Source organism: Electrona antarctica, assembly GCF_951216825.1.
Source record: "Electrona antarctica genome assembly, chromosome: 5".
Taxonomy (NCBI): domain Eukaryota; kingdom Metazoa; phylum Chordata; class Actinopteri; order Myctophiformes; family Myctophidae; genus Electrona; species Electrona antarctica.
The window spans coordinates 42,673,123-42,685,883 of record NC_136810.1 but is presented as its reverse complement, the minus strand read 5'-3'; the positions used below and the strand labels follow the sequence as shown (position 1 = coordinate 42,685,883).

Genomic DNA, 12,761 nt, shown 5'->3' with positions numbered 1-12,761 from the left:
TGCAAAATGCTTTATTAGAAACAAATTAAAAGAATAGTATGATTGAATATGATTGAAATGAAGTATTTGAAGGTAACTCTGTTCCTAAGCTACGTCTCAATGAATCATGACACGTGTGGTTTTGGACGGGAACCCCTTTTTGTAGTAAGAGAAATCTATGAAAATCTGGGAACTAAATCGTTACCAAGAACTTTCTTCACCAATGTGTTTCTAAAGGTGTCTAATAACATGTACTAAAAGTTTGAAATTCAACTCCCGTGGGAAATTGAGTTATTAGCATAATATATGACCATACCCATAACATCCTATATAAGGCAAAAAAGTCCAAATTTCATAATTCTTTAAGTAGCATGTGACATATGAAACTAGGGGGTTTTCATGATTCTGAATCCATTCCAAGCATTAGTTTTGCACAAAAAACACTCCTTGGGAGGAAAACGGCCTCACAAACGTGATGAGGTCAGCCCATTTGGTCAAGTGGATATGGCCTAATTTAGCCCAAGGAGTGTTTTTTGTGCAAAACTAATGCTTGGAATGGATTCAGAATCATGAAAACCCCCTAGTTTCATATGTCACATGCTACTTAAAGAATGATGAAATTTGGACTTTTTTGCCTTATATAGGATGTTATGGGTATGGTCACATATTATGCTAATAACTCAATTTCCCACGGGAGTTGAATTTCAAACTTTTAGTACATGTTATTAGACACCTTTAGAAACACATGGGTGAAGAAATCTATTGGTAACGATTTAGTTCCCAGATTGGTCAAATACCTGATAAAATGCCCTTACTATTGGGGGTTTTACCCTTCTGGACGGGAACCCCTTTTGGGGGTCTTGTTGCTGTGTACAGTATATACTGTAGCAACATAACATTTTTGTAATTTGTAGTTTTTCAGAATCTAATATTTTTTAGAATCTGACTCAGTCCTAAATGGGTTAATTTGAATATCGTTCATGGCAGGCTGAGGAATTTTGTATCCAAGAGACAGAAGCTCTTGGACATATTTTTTGATATTGTATACAATAGTATATAATGTTTTAAAATTGAAATATTGGGAATTAGGTTTACAAGATTTTAATATAGACAATACCTGTTCTGTGTTCAGCTAGACACTTAACATCAACATGTATTTGTTTTTAATTGTATAGTTTCATATACACTACAGTATATTCTTTTTTCTAAAACAATATGTATGTCTGTATAAAACAATACAAAACTGGTCCCATACAGTAGTTTTGCGCCATCATTAATGTGGTTATTGTGTGCTTTGTCTGCTCACTCTCCCACTCCGCCTCTGTGGAACTGCAACAAAAAGGACTTGAGTTACACCTCTACAACAGTACAGATCTACCAGCAAGTCCATTCATTAATATTCTGATTCACATATTCCTAGAAAATATGGATCACCACCCACATTACTCACTTGGTGTCTCTGCACTGCTGCTTTTCCTGCTACGTGCGGCCAGGCTGTTTTTGTCCCCAGTTGTATTGACTAACTGGCCTTTATGTCCAGACTTCCGTCTCTTTGAATCCATTTCTTTCTTTAGCTGCTTTGGTACTGGTTCCTGTTTTACTTGCTTTTCCTTTTTTATGCGGTCAGAATGGCTTTTGACCACCTAAAGAAAAAAATGTATTGTATTGTAGTGTATTTGAGTCATTACCCCTGTACGGGGTGCATACTTAGTTTAGACTAGTCATTGGTTAGACATGGGTTAGGTAAGTTTAGGTGTGCTGCCCCCACTGTACAGGATGAAAATTGTGATATTTTTTTCTTTTTAAATACCTTTTTCTTGCCTTTGTAATCATCGTCGTCGTCTTTCTTTGCTCTCTTTTTTGCTTTGGGTGATTTTGAATCTGTGGGACAGTACCAGACATTTGTTCAGTCGTGTAAGAACGAGATGGCCTAGTCACATTTTTATTTATTCAATACAAACTATTCCTTACCCTTAGGTACCATGGGCCCAGGATCACCCTGCAATTGAGACGGTGGTTTTAGTGTCAATTGAGCAACATAAAATAATCTAAATTTGTTCTGTATATTTTCCTTACACGACTCATTAATGACAAATCCATCTGCAATAGTAATACAATAAGAATAACTCTTAGCATGCAGTCATAATAAAGGACCTACTGTAACGTATAAAACAAATGCTAACTACAGTACAGTTTGCAGTAATTTGATGCGACATAGTGTCAGGTAATAGATTTTTATGTAAGCTGCACCAGGCTTTCCACCTCGGAGGAAAGCCTGGTCTGTGTTACTAAATTGCCGTATGATCCGGTCGGTAGCGGATTTGTAGTCATTGTTTTGTAGTCATCGGACCGGAACCCTCAATCTGGAACTTCCTTTCCCGTCAAACCGGAAGAATAAGCATTTGAAATTGAGAGAGGCAACAGTCTAGCAACAGGAGGCTGCTTTTATTTGGAAGGTATTATTCTTCCGGTTTGAATGGAAAGGAATTTCCAGATTTAGGGTTCTGGCATGATGACTACAAAACAATGACTATATGACGTAAGATATCATCTGCTCCCGCGACCGGATCATAAACCCGAAAAGGAATGCTGCCCTGCTGTATGTTAGGACCTGGCAATGTCAGTGTTACGAGGTGGGTTCAAGTAAACATTGCCTGCTAGTATACTCACACTGAACCACATAGTTCTTCCATTGTGGTCTCTGATAGATTTCATCCCATCCACGTAGTAACATTTCAGCCATGCCTTAAAGTCAGAGTGATCTGCCTTCTCGGGATCATAGCCCTTTCCACCTTAGAACGTTTAAATCACAAAGGAATGTGTCAAAAGAAACTCATGCATGCACTTCAAAGACAGAAATATGTATTCAAAACTGTGTTACAACTTATGGTAGACATGCTACGCAAAACACAGTCATTGATTGATTGATTGAAATGTTTATTTCACAGTATGCAGATTGGGTACATTTCAAACAAGTCAATACAAAAACTGTTAACTGTGGACGACACCATGATTAAGTATTACACTTGTTTACAACGGGGTCCATCCAGCATTTTCAATTCATCAGAACATTATTTAGAGACGTACAAATATAAACTTCTATAAAAACAGGAAATCATCATATAAAGAAAGTAAAAAAGGGAAAAACAAGTAGTGTTGGGGAAAAGGGGGGTGTGGGGGGGGACTCAAGACTTTATTTACACGGGGGCCAGTTTCGAATTGCAGCCGTCCGTAGGTGCTCTTTGAGACCGGTTTTGAAGGAGTCAAGGGATTCAAATGTCTTAATGGCTGTTGGTAGTGTGTTCCACATTTTAGTGGGATAGGAGTGAAATGAATTACTGAGGCTTACTCAGCTGATATGGTGTGTACGGTACGGTATCGGCATGTTCTTTTTTTTGAGTGGTGCAACCACTCCAAGGAACAGCCATGTCCGTCCTAACCTGCGACTATGTTGATAGTACCAGTAGGGGCAAAAGTGGCGCTGTTGTGCCAGAAACAGAGAGAGAGCGATAGTGGTGCACTGTTGCCTGCTAATTACAGAGAGAGAGAGAGATAGGCAGGGGGAGAGGGGAGTTGCATATATTTTCAATTTGGGGGTCCTTAGCACGAAAACATTTGGGAACCACTGTCATAGAAGACAAGACAGCAAACACAACATTGCCTACCTAAGTTGACCACCTCCAGAGGAACTGTGTGACACAGAGTTAGCAGGTCGGCAGCAGCCTCCACTTTCACATTCTTCCTTGTGGTGCCGTCACAGGTCTATTGATCAGGATACAAAGTGGTGCTGTTAGAAAAAGCACAATAAATGGCGTTGCCTCTCAAGATCAGAGAATCACATTTTGAGCTTCTCTGGATCAAAGGTGGTTGTGTGAGTATCATTCTAATTTAATGCCCTTTCACCTTCATGTCTATGAGTTGATCGTTAATAGCCGTCTCACTCTCAAAGACTTCCTCTGACCTGTTAAGGCCTTCCAGCACCTTCCGCGCCAGCACAAATGGTGGTATATTTAGCCTGTCAGGAAGGGAGAGAAATTGAGGCTCTATTCTTTCAAAAGTAAACACCCTATTGTTTTTTTCCCCAATGTGTGTGTGTTCTAATCATTGCCTCCCATGATTGTTGTAGGAGGGAAAAACACTGGAATGTCATTAATTTCAGAGCTGAGTTTGAATCACCATCTAAGCCAGTAAACTTTTTAGCTCAAGACCCTCAAAAAAAGAGATTAGACGTTTGCCCCGGGACCCAAACTAATGAAAATAGCATATCTACAAGCTCATTGTGAGCTTATAGATCTGCTTATTTTCATGACTTATTTATGGAAATTCTTTGATCTTTCTTTGATTTCTTCATGAAATTACTGAAAAATCGTTGGAATTTTGTTTTTAATTCATAGTCCTGTGACGAACAGTCAAAAAGTGCTTTAGTTTTCGAGATACCCCTACCGGGCTTAGGACCAAACACAACATAGTTTTTCCTCATCTCTAAGGCCTCCCATACATGAAATGGATTCTTGTATAAAAATATTTTACTGCAAAAGTGGTGAAATTGATATTTAAAGTTATACACCCCAAATTAAAAATACAGCCTGTCCGTCTGGGGATTAAGGCATATAAACTCATGTAGATTCACAATGGAAGCTCTGAGAGGTTTACAACTTGGCATACCTGAAGCCAGGACATCCCTCTACATTCTAGAAAAAGAATAATGTCAATATGTGAATGTAAATATGAGATATAGACATTTGAACACATACCTACAATAGGCGGAAATGTAAATCTATGTAGAGTGTCTTCTTTATTTTGTAGTGACTCTGACATGGATTGTCATAGCAACACATATGAGGGCTTGTATGGAAGGTGTGGTTCTGCTGAATCGAGCAATACCAATTGTGTAACTGTAGCTTGAATACTCGTGGAGTTATGGCACTAAACGTATATGGTTTCCCAAATGGGAGGAAATAAAGCAGTCCTAATGAAATCTACAGTATCAAACAGATTAGTTTTATTTTGACTTCACTTATGCAAGGGTGGTGAAATTATAACAAATTCACTTGAGTAGAAGTCCCTAAAATATATGAAATGTCACAAATGAAAAATTGTGAAAGTATATATGCAGCTTCAACAATAGTAGGCTACAGAGATAAATGCAGCCCTACAATAGAACTACCTAACTATTATTTAGCACACCTGGATGAGGGAAACCAAGCTCAATGCTCAATGTTATCCTCATACCAGCAAGTCATTCATTCATGTAGAGTTGATATAATCATTTAACATGTTTGCTTAAGGTAAAGTTGTATTTAGCTTCACCGCATCTGCATTGTATTGCCTATGGCTTTCTTCATAAAAGGTAAATCATTGCAAATATTTTCGAATATGAAAAGGATATATATTTGGAATAATGGCAAATCAAGTAGCTATCTGACCTAGCTTTAAGTTCCATTTAGTGTAACATACTAACAGAGCATGTACAGTAGCCATTGACAATAGTAGAACCCTGACACTGTAGACCTTAGGGCGAGAAAAGGGCGAGGTCACATGCACGCATCGGCCTGGGTGACAGCAGACTGCTGGGCGAGCGCTGCCGCTTTGGCATGGGGAGTCAGATCAACATATGGAATTAATTCTGTACTGGCCATATATGGAGCGTGTCTTGAGTATACAGGGATTAATGAGGTCAGATCAACATACAATATGGAATGTCAGAACAGGTCAGCTCCATTTATGGAGATCTAAGGGTTTGAGGTTTGAGGTCAGATGTAGAGTTGCTGGCCAATATTGATGACATCAGGGATCTCCATATATGGGCATTCTTATATATGGCCTTAATATTGATGAGGGATCTCTATCCCTGATGATGTCACAAGATGACTATAACTAACTGACTAACTGACTGACAGTGACAGGACATTTATGTTTTCATGTTTCATGTGATGTGTGGTCGCTATTACAACATGGTTAAAAAAACATCCAAATACAAATAGAAAAAGGAAAGTGACACGGTCAATAATGTCAAAACCTCCGCAGTAGAAGACCTTCAACACTGAATGTTGCTCAACAGAGAAATGATGCTGATGTTCATAAAACCCTGGCTCCATATACCAACACTAAGCTCTCGTAACCTGATCGTATGAAGATAAATATCATACAATATATAACCTCTGACTGGGAGTTATAATGACATACTGAAGACTGAGCTCTGAGGAAGATGTGATGATGGTCTAAATACAGGAAAATCCTGGAAACTGAAGGAAAATCTCATACATTACAATTTGAATTGTAGATTGAGCTGAAAGGTCTGATGTGGTATGCTCTGAAAGTGTGCCCATGGGATATGCACTGATAGAAGCTGCACGTCCAAGAAAAGAACCACACCCGTGTGAACTGAGTGGTGTAAGGTCTTATATAGACTGATCAGCTGTGGTCTGACGTAATGTCTGACGTAATGAAATCACACCCGTGTGAACTGGGTGACCATAGCAACCATGCTCATTTTTTGGTACGAACAGACAGACAGACAGACACGTAAACTAACAAAGCCAGTTGTAGGAGTGGTTTACACCACTCAAAAACAGAGCTGTAGAGCTTCAGATATATTGATGAAGAAAATCATGGACCAGTGTCTTCAGTATGTCATCATAACGCTTAGTTTAGTGTCATCATTTTCATTTAATTAAATTAAAATAGGTGAACATTTGGTCTGCTGTTCTGATTATTTGTTTTGTCTGGCAGCTGCTTTATTTCCTTTAGAGGTTTAAGGTAGCTTTTATGATGTTTATATAATACAAGAGCAGCCGACGATACAACTTCATCAACCTTCATTGTCTCTGTTACTATTATCAACCTTATTCAGTCTTCTTGATGAGACTGCATGGTGCAGGCATACTCTCACTCTCAACATTTGCTGTTCTGACTGGTGTAGTTTGCTCAGCAACATGATACATGATAAGATATCTTTAATTTGGTCTTTAATCATCTCTCTGTTGAGCACCATTTAGTATGTGTTGAAGGTCTTCTGCTTTGGGGTTTGTGACATTATGGATCTTGTTTCTTTACTTTTTCTAAATGTTTACCACAGACAAATACTTCAGGTTCAGAATTCATCAATCAACTATGTTGTGTCCGACCGTACACTACTATAGTTAGGTACTATGCACAGTAACCATGCTGTTACAAGTGATACTAATGAACCATTCTGGTGAAACAGAGTCTGGGCTTTTCTATTATGCTACTGGACAGGATCTGTTACACTAAATGGAGCTTAAAGTTAGGTCACTCCAGCTAGCTAAATAGCTACTAGACTTGACAAGGTTCTTCTGCTCTTTTCACATTCCAAAATATTTGCTGTGTCAGTTTATGAAGAAACCCATATAGGCAACACGATGCAGATAGAGCAGATGGAGACAAATAATGTCTACATCAAAAATATTATGTAAAATTATATCAACTCCTACAGAAATGAATGACTTTAATTGCATTGTTCCATAAATCTTGTCTTATTAATACTGGTATAACTTAAGAGGGACACAGGACATGGGACACAGGACATGGGGAAAATATGAGAATTGATTGTGTTTGTTTTGTATAAGGGATGTGAAAAGTTACTGTACATTGCTTTTCTAAATAAAGTAAACAATAAAAAATGAAAATTGTGAAAATTGTGGAGGGCAGAGATCCAGGAATCCTGAGTTGGTGTTTGCTAGACTCTCGCAGTAACTAATGACTTGCTGTTATGAGGATAACATTGATCATTGAGCACCCTCATCCAGGTCTGTGGTGCTATATAATAGTAGTTCTATTGTAGGCCTGCATTTCTCTGCAGTATTGTTGCAGCTGCAATATTCTTTTCACAATTTCTCAAGTTTGGGATTTCATACATTTTGGAACTTCTATTCAAGTCAATTTGTTATAATTATTCCACCATTGATAAGTGAAGTCAAAATAAAACTAGAAAGGTGAAATTCTGGGAAATTGCAAGTGTGGTTGCACTGACGTGAGTCACAAAGAATATAGGGACCTGGGAACTGAATTCCGTCTTACCGTTTGTATTCTATATTGTGATGTCATGTGAAGCATGACAACAGTGACAACAGTGTGTGAAGCAAATGACAAAAAGCTTCACTTTTCTGTTGTGCAAAAGTTAACACAAATCACACCTGTGTGAAGTGAGGGGGGCTAATATATTAAAGTCTAACTCATGTTGATTAGGTGATGTAATGGTGATGTGAAACAAACGGTGTAAACACATTAAATGCCATTAACAATAAAGAGACAATATGACGCAAATGTTCCCTTTATTGGCAATGGCGTTTTAAAAAAAAAACATTTAACAAAGAAAAACATTAAACAAACCTCCCTCAAAAAGCACCTTGCTGGCAAAAAAATATCGGACAGAGAACAATAGTGTGTTGGTGTTGCCTAGACGAGCAACCACACTAACTAATACTGTCGATTTCATTAGGACTGTTTTATTCCCCCCATTTGGGACACAATGTACGTTTAGTGCCATAACTCCACGAGTATGCAAGCTACAATTACACAATTGGTATTGCTGGATACAGTAGAACCACACCATTCCTACAAGCCATCATATGTGTTGCTATGACAATCCATGTCAGAGTCACTGCAAAGTAAAGAAGACACTATACAGATTTACATTTTCGCCTATTGTAGGTATGTGTTCAAATGACTATATCTCATATTTACATTCACATATTGACATTATTATTTTTCTAGAATGTAGAGGGATGTCCTGGCTTCCAATATGCCACATTTTAAACCTCTCAGAGATTCCATTGTGAATCTACATGAGTTTATATGCCTTAATCCCCAGACGGACAGGCTGTATTTTTTGTTTGAGGTGTATGACTTTAAATATCAATTTCACCACTTTTACAGTAAAATATTTTTATACAAGAATCCATTTCATGTATGGGAGGCCTTAGAGATGAGGAAAAGCTATGTTGTGTTTGGTCCTAAGCCCGGTAGGGGTATGCCAATTTCTGGGGGCCATTGTCACAGTACTATCATGCAAAATGTTGTTTTTCATTATAATAATAATGAAAAACAAAATATAGTAAAAAAATAAAGGGACCCACTGGGAAACAGTGATCTAAACAATTGAACAATTGTTCAGAGAAGAAAAGCAGTTATGAGTTTTCTACAATTACCTGAAAAGAATCTCTGCCCTCAAGTAGTTGCCGATGCCATTGAAATACTTTTGATTCAGCAGAACTTCGCAGATGGGCCTGTCAAAGGCACGGTTCGATAGGTGTGTCAAGACGTTCTCTCTGCGGAAATACATCGACCAAGGTCATGGTCACAAAGTCAAACCTTGGTGGAGGCCGTGGAGCCAATGATTTACCCAATTCCCAATACACTTAGTCATACACAACACTTAAAATAACAGATCTTCAAGTTCACAATGCTTGTGACATGTTTTGTGCTCATAGATATGCTATTTTCTATTTTTCACCATTGCTTAAGAACTGTTTTACTTTTGGGAAATGTCTGAAATGTTTGTTTTCACCTATAATGACATGCCCAAAAACACCAGGTTGAAAGAGGATAAGTAACAGAACCAGTAAAACACCCAACAAATCTATTATAATGATCGTCACTCATTATAGACCTTGTCAGGGAGGAATTACATTGCTAGGGAATAGTTTGATTCCAATTGTATTTCCTGTCAGCTGCTGATATTCACAAACACTGCAGCAATAAAGAAACTCAAGACCCATGGTAATTTGAAATACAAATCTAAAGACACTTAAATTTTATCTAATCTGCGGCCCATCATTTCATTCCAACCTTCGTCCACTGACTACTACCAACCTGAAGCCTTTGTTGTCAAACATGATGCATGGTCCTCTGCCAGGCTGCCAGGCCCCGTTGGGCTGCCAGCCACCGAACCTACGTGCGTCCACAAAGCTCAGCACTCTGCTGGGCTGCTCTTTGGAGTAGAATCGCAGGTGGGCGTGCTTGGGGAGCTCATCTTCGGCGGTGAAGCGAAAAAAGCCTGACATCCCGAAACGGAAGACGATGTCCATGATGGGCTGGCAGTGGTCAGCCTGCCCGGCCTCGACTCTGCTGCATGCTTTGTCATCACCTGATTGATTGATTGATTGATTGATTGAAAGATGTATTAACAGTATGCAGAATAGGTACATTTCAAGCACAACTCAGTGCAAAAACTATTAACTGTGGACGACACCAAAAAGCATTACACTTGTTTACAATAGGGTCCACCATTTTCAATTCATCTGAACATTTAGAGACATACATACCGGTATACACTTCTATATAACAAAAAAACAGGAAATCATTATAAAGGGAGGTAAAAGATAATATACAGTGAGGGGAAAAGGGGGTGGGGGGGACTCAAGACGTTTTTACGGGGGCCAGTTTAGAATTGCAGCCGTCCGTACGTGCTCTTTGAGAGCGGTTTTGAAGGAGTCAAGGGATTCTTAATGACTGTTGGTAGGGCGTTCCGCATTTTGGTGTCATAGGAGCGAAATGAGTTTAGTCCCTTGTTTGTGCCGAATCTGGGTTGCACATGGTTTGTTGAACTCTCTCTGGTGTACCTTTCATAGGGGTCAGCGTGAGCATCACTTCCTTGCCTCTGGACGTGGCTTTGATGCGGTACTCGTCGCAGGTGAAGGGCACCTCGGGACTCTTGCTGACCTCAGACTTCCTGACCGGTCCTGTGAAAACTACGCCTTCACACATTCTATTTACAAAAAGGCTTGCCAAGTGGAGTTCTGGTCCTTCAGGCATTATGCTGCAGCCCGCAGCAGCTCCTATAAGAACACACTTGTTTATATTAAAAAAGGAAAGGAAAAATAAAGTGGTGACATTTAATAGGACATAAAAGATGTACATGTAGTGGTAAAAAAATATATATATATAGTATAAAGTATATATATATATATATATATATATATACTTAAATAATGCTTTGTGTTCGATATGCTGGTCCATTAACCCCAACTGTTTACATGTTTTATTGCTATTATAGTGTTTGTATATTATTGTAATGAATGTGACAGTAGGCTATGTCTGTATTGAATACACAGGACCACAATGGAAGGAAACAAGCCTCCAGCCGCAGGGCTGTTATCATTTTAGCACTGTACTGCTATTTGCAAACTGAAGTATTCCATCAATGTTACATTTTAATTTGATCTTGTGCTCTTGGATAGGCTTAATTTTTGTTGTTGACCTTTTCTGTATTTGGTACAGAAAAGATAAACAAGGGTTCCGAAAGGGGCTAGGCTAGCTGGCTATAACACATAATACAATAAAGGATCTCGTATAATACCACGGTGAACAAAGATAAATGGTTGGGTCAGAGACTTGTTTGCAATGCATGCGGCGGTTAGTTGACGTTGACTCACAGAAACAAACACGGCAAGCTCCACAAAAAGACTTCACGTGTGATTGTTACTAAACATGTTTTAGGCTCCTCCACACAACACAACAGCAGCCCGCCTACTGTATCCGGTCCTTTGTACACATACATAGGCGGATTCCATGCACCATGTCCGCTCTAGACACAGGCCGGATGAGCAAAATGCAACGCGACTTGTCCCCAATTCCCAGTCTAAACTAATATGCCAATATAGGCTGAAACAACGCCGTTTCAAAAAGTGCATCCGCTGGAAACAGCAGCGTGGAAATAACTCAAGAGTGCGATTATGGGATTTGTAGGCATCGTGTTGATTGAGATTGAACGAAACTGGCCCCTGTAAATTAAGGCTGAGGGCTGTTTGCACAAAGAAAGATTAAATAAAGTAGTGTTAATCAAGGATTTGTTGATCAAGGATTTAAACCACCTCTCCTGCTGGTTTAGAATTAATCCATCATTGATACTTAAATCAAAGTCTAAAGACAGTGGTGCAACAGGATTGACATTAATCCAGGTTTACTGTGAAAATTAAAACCAAGATTAAAACGAAGCGAAGATTAAAAGGATGGTTTAAAACTAAACCTGATTAGTAAAAACTAGGTTTAAAGTTTGGTGCAACTGGATTAACAGATAAACCTTGATTTAAAGGCTTAATCCTTCTTGGTGCAAACGGCCCTGAGTGACTGAGTCCCCCCCCCCCCATTTCTCCACATACTGTACATGTTTTAACCTTTTTTTTTTTTCTTTATATGATTTTTTTGTATATATAAGTGTATATTTGTAGGTCTTTAAATGTTCGGATGAATTGAAACAGGTGGACCCTGTTGTAAACAAGTCTCAGTGCTTAATTATAATCATGGTTCGTCCACAAAGTAAGTTTTTGTATTGACCCATGCAGAATGACCCATTCTGCATACGGAATAAAATAAAATCAATCAAAAAAACGACTGGGAACAAAGAATCATTTATGTCAGCTTTCAAGCATTTTTATTTATAAAGCAAATAGGATCTTGTTAAGTCAATTATTAATTAATATAATTAATATAATGATTACAAAAGTCAACATATAGCATACGATATTTACAAACCTGGTCCACAACACCTTTGCTTCAATACTTTGCATGGAATATCCCATGAAACAGTCCCCAAAAGTATTATTCATTAACCATTCATTACACGGCTTGGTTGAATGCTTGATTCTTATTTGTCAATCGCTGAATTCAGCGGTGTGTTATTTATTGATAACAACGCTCCGCTCTATAACAGACCGCTGTCTAATCAAAGCCTCAGAGCACCTGGCTACGCTGCTTGGATTTTATGCTGTACCCAATATGACAGCCATGTAAACACACAGAGTTATTTAACTAAACAATGC

At 38.6% G+C, this 12,761-nt stretch overlaps 1 protein-coding gene across 3 annotated transcripts; it reads right to left on the bottom strand.

The window, feature by feature from the left end:
- Nucleotide 1: 1 nt before the first annotated feature.
- neil1 (nei-like DNA glycosylase 1) lies at nt 2–11,513 on the bottom strand (the record flags this gene model as incomplete). Of its 3 annotated transcripts, none has more annotated exons than XM_079500539.1 (12): nt 2–135; nt 795–1,308; nt 1,430–1,622; nt 1,790–1,860; nt 1,951–1,978; nt 2,650–2,771; nt 3,645–3,741; nt 3,883–3,994; nt 9,150–9,269; nt 9,814–10,087; nt 10,563–10,778; nt 11,376–11,513. In XM_079500539.1, 10 exons carry the CDS (start codon nt 10,753–10,755, stop codon nt 1,262–1,264), a joined length of 1,257 nt encoding a protein of 418 aa, XP_079356665.1. In that variant the 3' UTR covers nt 2–135; nt 795–1,261. The 3 variants fall into 3 exon arrangements, with proteins under 3 accessions (XP_079356665.1, XP_079356666.1, XP_079356667.1); XM_079500540.1 differs by having other exon boundaries at nt 10,563–10,791; nt 11,376–11,439; XM_079500541.1 differs by lacking the exons at nt 2–135; nt 795–1,308; nt 1,430–1,622; ... (1 more) ...; nt 1,951–1,978; nt 2,650–2,771 and having other exon boundaries at nt 2,895–3,741; nt 10,563–10,792; nt 11,376–11,500.
- Between the last annotated feature and the right edge of the window lie 1,248 nt (nt 11,514–12,761).